At 41.3% G+C, this 6265-nt stretch overlaps 1 protein-coding gene and 1 long non-coding RNA gene across 4 annotated transcripts in view; one reads left to right on the top strand and one right to left on the bottom strand.

Annotated features, from left to right (window-relative positions):
- Positions 1-652: 652 nt before the first annotated feature.
- Positions 653-6265, bottom strand: part of ppp1r16b (protein phosphatase 1, regulatory subunit 16B) — a 93212-nt gene continuing 87599 nt past the window's right edge. For all 3 annotated transcript variants that reach the window (XM_040008155.1, XM_040008172.1, XM_040008164.1), the window contains exons 7-11: positions 4067-4192; positions 3885-3960; positions 3600-3729; positions 3151-3298; positions 653-2547 (exon numbers count right to left, since the gene is read on the bottom strand). In XM_040008155.1, coding sequence (XP_039864089.1) covers positions 2080-2547; positions 3151-3298; positions 3600-3729; positions 3885-3960; positions 4067-4192 — 948 coding nt within the window. In that variant the 3' untranslated portion in view covers positions 653-2079. The remainder of the gene's footprint in view (positions 2548-3150; positions 3299-3599; positions 3730-3884; positions 3961-4066; positions 4193-6265) is intronic.
- Positions 2477-4638, top strand: LOC120719171. The gene is made up of 2 exons (XR_005692631.1): positions 2477-2582; positions 3689-4638. It is a non-coding gene; the product is annotated as an uncharacterized LOC120719171 (long non-coding RNA).

Genomic DNA, 6265 nt, shown 5'->3' with positions numbered 1-6265 from the left:
GGTCTCCACAAATAGAAACTACTTGCCTTAACTTACCATGAAGACTCGAAACAAAGAGAAACATCTTGCTCTGAGAAGAAAACAAAGTCTCACTAATGTTTTTCGCTTTTTTCCTGCCATGTCAAGGCAGGAAAAGGACGCCTGCAGTGTTAATGGCTTTATTGCGTTTAGGTAAGCCTGCTCACGACACACTGTGGTTAGCGGTTCTGCATGTGCTTGTTTTAAACTAAGACAAGTGTCACTGTGAGCGCACCAGCTATCATCTAATGATGTGGCAATGACCAGTTTTTGAAGACTTTCAGTGTAGCTAGTAAAAATCCAGACAACATATCAGAGTCGAGATTTCCTGTTACGCAAGTCTGTCATTTACAATCTGACAATCCTGCAGAGATTTAAAAGTCTTCGAACAATAGCTCATTGTTTTGCCACTGCATTCACGTCAGTGCATTCCTCCTTTGCTCTCAGACCCTTTGCTTGCTGAGGTGCAAACTGCTCAATATTTGTCAGACTACAACAACGTCTGATAGCAAAAATCAGAGTCTGGGTGTTAATATGCTGACTGCTGGCTCTAGCTCCTCTCGTCAACTGTTTCTAAAATGATGAAATATTCATTTAATTCAGCAGACAAACCACTACATGTAGTACTGGGGGGTTTTTTTCCTTGGGGGGGGGGGGGCATGACACATTACCTGATATAACAGCCTGGGCTCGCTACATACCAAAGATACTGAGGCCTCAAGCATTCTTCTGAAAACTCATTTTTCATTTACAGTAATCATTACATAACATACAGTTTCAGTTTAGAAGACAAATACAGTGACTCGGGGGAAGTAAAGCCACACAATGGCCACCAGGAAAAAAACAAAAACGAAACATAAACAAATAACACTGTTATTTGTAGTGACATATTCATGAATCCATCCAGTATGATGGCTGGGTTTTTTTTTTTTTAATTACACGTACATAACGCAGACAGTAACCCTCATTTCATTTGAACCGTTCTTCCATGTCAGAAGGTGCTCAGCTGGGGAGATTCGCCTCCCCCCCACTAACTCACACACACTCTCCACACGCCATCCAAATAATAAATACACTCGACTTTAGAAACCATGTTTTTTCTTTGTTTTTTTTGTTTTTTTTTACAATTTACATTTCATAAATAAAACATGTACAGTAATTTTCAACCATGTTTGCTTAAATTATCTATACGAGTGAGCACAAAGTGAATAATGCATAAAACAAAGCACGACCTGTCAGTTTAGGTTCCACGTGAGAGGACGGTGAGGTGACGCATAGTTGACGGAATATAGTGACCGTTTCAAACACTAGTGCAGTACTTTTACTCCTTCCGGTTATCTCTCACTGTAGAAGTACACTTCATGAGTATTTTAACACTGTTTTATGGCATTCCTTTCCCTTACTTTTCCAGGCAGCATGTCAACACGGAAAGAGATGTCACAGATCTCCTTTTGCCATGTTTTGCATTTTCTCATGTGTTGTACTACAACAACACGGTGTATTACAATATATCAGCACCCTTCCAAGATGACTGTCCTGCTTGTTTGAACATGACAAGAATGTGCCACATGTGGTTTGATAACAAGATTAGTTTATCCTGGAAGAAATGCTGTTCTAATGAAATGATACCGTTCTGTTTGTGGGGTAACAGACAAAGTTTCTTCCATGTGTGAAAGTAGAGGATTCAGTACCTTGCGATCTTCTCTCCTAATTCTAAATTTCTGTCAAAAAACACTCCCCATCCTCTTTGATTTTTAACAGGGAGAGCGGGACCACTTCTTGTCTTTACATTTGTTGTGTAAAGAGACTCCATGTATGAAAGGACTTTCCTCCACTTCTCAGCTGCACTTTAAAGGAGTTACGAGACTGGGAGGTGAAAGGAAATGTTTTCATACTTTAATCGGGCCGCCTGTCTTGAAGACATTTTTGAACCGGGAGTGGTGAAGGATGTTCAAAGACTTTCCTTCTTTCTTCTCCTCCCTTCTACAGAGCCTTCCTTGCTTCCCTCCTCTCAGTGCAAACACTTCCTGTTCTGGTAACAGTCACATGACCGCGCACCAACTATGACACGCAGCAGCAGGTCCGCACCTTCGGCTGCTCCTCCTCCATAGGCTGCTTGAATTTGAGCAGGGGTGGGTCGCCGCTGGCTGGGGTATAATATACGGCGTTGCCATTGGAGGAGACCAGCGGCATGCGAGGATCCTCAGAGGTGGTTTTGGCATCAGTGAAGGAGTCTGTGGAGCCGTTACCAAGGTGACCGTTGAACAAGGGGTGGTTCAAGAGCTTGGCAGCAGCTCGCTGCTTTTTCAGCTCTGACAGAGTCTGAGGGCGCTCTTTTGGCCAGGCTTCCTCCTGGGACGGCTGGGTGGTGACAACCCCACCCTTGCTGGACGTCGGTGTGCTGCCATTGGAGGGAGGCTGAGGTGGCATGGATGTTGTCGTGGAGATTAGGCCGTTCTGCTTGCCTTCTTTGAGGATGGTGGGTAGGTTGGACTTGTCGGGCAGCTCCACAGCGACAACAGGCTTGACCTGCAAGACATCAATAAGGATTACTTTAATCCTCTGTAAGACTTTCTTTTAGCTCATTAAATACACAAAGGCCTGACTGTGCAGGGCAGATCAGCAAACTTTGATCTGCTGCCGAGGCTTACCAAGTTCAAATGAAATCAGATGTAAAGCCAATTTATTTGCTTCATTATAGAGAAAATCTCCCAACTGTTCAGAGTTATTTTGTGCCAGAGCAACATTTCTCTGAATGTCATCTGATAATCTGCAGATAATGTGTGTAAAAAGTTGAGGTTACAATAAGCAGCGGCGGCGGCAACAGAGTCTACTGATAATGGAAGACAGTATTTCAGTTTTTTTCTGTTGTGGGTTTCCTTTTGTGCAATTGGTCCTGGGTGCTGGAGGAAGTCCTCTGTCTGATTCATCCAAATGTGACATTTCAGCTTCTGAGTGGGAAGAATCATCTTTCTACCTGTGCTTAAAAATATCTCACACACACACACATTATCATCTGACAGCGTGTGTGTGAGGGGGCGGTAAATTCCACCAAGCCACCCCCCACCCACCCAAAAAACCAAAGTTAGAACTGTATAGAGCTATTTATGTAATCCTTAAAAATAGTCTCACATTAACTACTTGGCTATTCTCCTGATCAGACTCCTTTTCTTTCTCGTCCTCGTCTTCCTTTTCTTTCCTCCACACGATGGCCTCGGTCTCGTACTCTTTACGACACAGGTTGTGTCTGTCCGACAAACTGGCTCGCCGCACCACTTTTCTGTGAACACAAGTGGAATTCCCAGTAAGAAAAAGCAGCTAGAAAAATAACAGCTTACCATATATGGTACTTTTACACATGAAAGTTAAAGAGCGGAAGAACTTATACACAGGCTAAACTGACAGCTTCATTGTGTCAGACATTATGTCATTATATCAGCGGAGACTTCTATCCACCATTCTCCTATTAAATGTAAATACAGCTGTAAGTATACAGAACAGATGTTTTGTCTGTTTTCTAATTTCTCCAAATAACAAAGCCTGTAGTAGCCATGCTACCACCAACAGATGTCAGCACATACCCACGACTGCCTGCACTGGACGTTCGCCTGCACAGCGAGGTCTTGTGCTTGAGCTGTGACTTCATGATAATGTCGTGTTTGTGTTTCAGGTCCAGCAGGATGGCTCTGAACTCCTCATCCTCACACAGATCTTAAAGCAACATGGGTAAAAGGGACACTGTTAGTAATGCTTAACATAAAAGTGAACACTTGGAAATGAGACCCTGCTGAGACGATACTTTTTTCCCCCGAACTCATTACCAGGTGCACCGGACAAGTGAGTGCTACAGTATACTGTAAACATACCAATTGGAGTCTCCTCCAGGAAGGTCTTGGCATTGAGACTGGCTCCGTGAGACACCAGCAGCTCTGCCACATGCATCTAAAGCAGCAACAACAACAACAGTGGAAGCAATTTGTATTAATGGTTCCAGAAACCTTTGTGTGCGCCTGAGGCTCTTATCTCTTTCCTGTTGTGTTTTCCTTACCTGACCCCAGCACGCTGCAGCATGAAGAGGCTGCCATCCATCTGAATCTCTGAGGTCCACACGAGCCCCCCCCTCCAGCAGCAGCTCTGCAGCCTGCGCGTAGCCATTTGCTGCTGCGATGTGTAGCTGCAACAACAGAGAAGGGAATAGAGATTGTTTTTCCCCAGTGCTCAGGATTTACTGTTTGCATGCAAAAAAAATAATGTGAAATTCATACTAAAGTGGCAGTGAACATACCAAAGAACGTTATATAGTGCTAACTTACAATTGCTTACTATGTGAGACATTACACCTGCAAAAATCTACAAATAAAGTATTTTTTTGCTTCTAAGTTTAAAGATGTCAGTTTATTACTGTGCATCTTCTAATATTATGTTAAATTAGATGTAGATTATTGTGGTCAATTCAAGGTCCTGATCAAATTAGGCTGAGCCTGCCTCCATGAAACAACCTAATCTGTTAATGTTGAGATATTAATTCTTGTCCTGGCCTCATAAAACTAGCCTGGAACATGTCATCACTCAGAGGGAATTTGTAATCTTGCCCGAGAGACCTATCCAACATACTGTAAAGAAAAAAAACGAACTGAAACTAATTTACCATTTTCAGACAACAAAACCTAAACCTGAAACTAAACTGAAAACAAACATGATTAAAGTAACCCACGCAAACACGGGAACAACATGCACACGCCACACAGAAAGGCTCTAACCAGTTGGTGGAGTCAAACTCCACTGAGCCAACAGTGCTAACCCCTGCACCACCGTGCTCCCCAATAATAAAAACAATGTTTAATAATAAAGTAAACAGGTAGTTTCAAAAGTTCAAATCAATAAAAGTCTCAACAGATTGAAGGGCTCTGTCCCAGAAGTCTTTTCATCTTCCAAGGAACAACTAACAAATTCAGAGCCTGTCATCGAAGATTGTGAGCCTCAGTGTGATTAGTGTGATTTACCCATGTAAAAATTAATGTGAGCTCGCTAACTAGAATATTTTAATAGCAACATTTTGTTAAAAATAACTTTTTTATTGCTTAGAGGCATAAAACAGATGATCTATCTATAAAAGGGCTTTACAGCAACCTAAGCACGATAACACACAAGCATCAACAATTTCCTCCAGTTCAGCAAAGGAGACCATATATCGTAATTTAGAAATCTTCTTTAAATAAAAGGTAACAGGAACAAGAAATACATTTTACAGTTGAATCAAAACCCAGACTATAATCAGACATCCCAAACTCCGAACCTAAAGAAGCAAAAGGTTCAGGAGGAGCTATAATTGTGTTCTCAGTTGATGTTTAGAAGAAGGTAATGGCTAGACGGCCATTAATCTGGGTTAAACAGTGGTCCAGGGTTGACAGCCTGTTCAGCTGGTGAGGTTTAAAATACATATGCAGCTTAATGTCAATGGCATAGAAATGTCAGAAAAGGATGAATGATGGCGGATGAAGAAACAACATAGATAGAAAAATAATAAGGGACCCAGAACTGAACCTTGTGGAACTCCACAGGTTAAGGAAGTGATGTTAGAGTAGAACTCGTTCGTCCTAACAGAGACGGTCCTATTAGATACATAAGAAGAAAACCAATCTAACAAAGAGCCAGAGATCAGATGAGAAAAGAGAAATAATGAAAAAATGCAAAGTATAATTACTCTGACAGAATCATCAAGTTTTTACACCAAGTCTTTTTCAGCATTTTGCTCATAAGAAATAGCAACTAAATAATGACCTAATTCAGCTCCACTTTATACATTTAAAAGAGAAGCAGCAGAATATTTGAGTGTCTCAAAGGTTCTCAGAGTAGAATATGCTTTCAACAACCTCAAAATGTTGTTTTAGGAGGAAACAAAAGCAAAAATCTTTTTTTCATTTTGCTTTTTAAAATCACCAAACTGAAAATTGTTAATTTCAGTTTTTATTGGAACCTCCTTTGAATATTTTCCTTTCCTGGCCTTCAAATTACTGAATGCCTGAAAAAGAAAAATATAATATGATGGCAGCACTTGCCCTTTCATTCCACCAATTTCTAAGGCCCACACAAACTGTGGCTGTGAGGTTGAACAATAACAAACTGGTATAAAATATGTTTATTGCAACAGGGAAGTTGGCAAGTGGTGTGACATTCATGAAAGTCTGGTTTGCAGCTTCACGTGTCACTTACAGGAACTGTACTTAATGTTGTTTGCCTCTTTTGG

Source organism: Simochromis diagramma, unplaced genomic scaffold (genome assembly GCF_900408965.1).
Source record: "Simochromis diagramma unplaced genomic scaffold, fSimDia1.1 OVJJ01000320.1, whole genome shotgun sequence".
Taxonomy (NCBI): domain Eukaryota; kingdom Metazoa; phylum Chordata; class Actinopteri; order Cichliformes; family Cichlidae; genus Simochromis; species Simochromis diagramma.
This window is presented reverse-complemented; position numbering and strand designations above follow the sequence as displayed.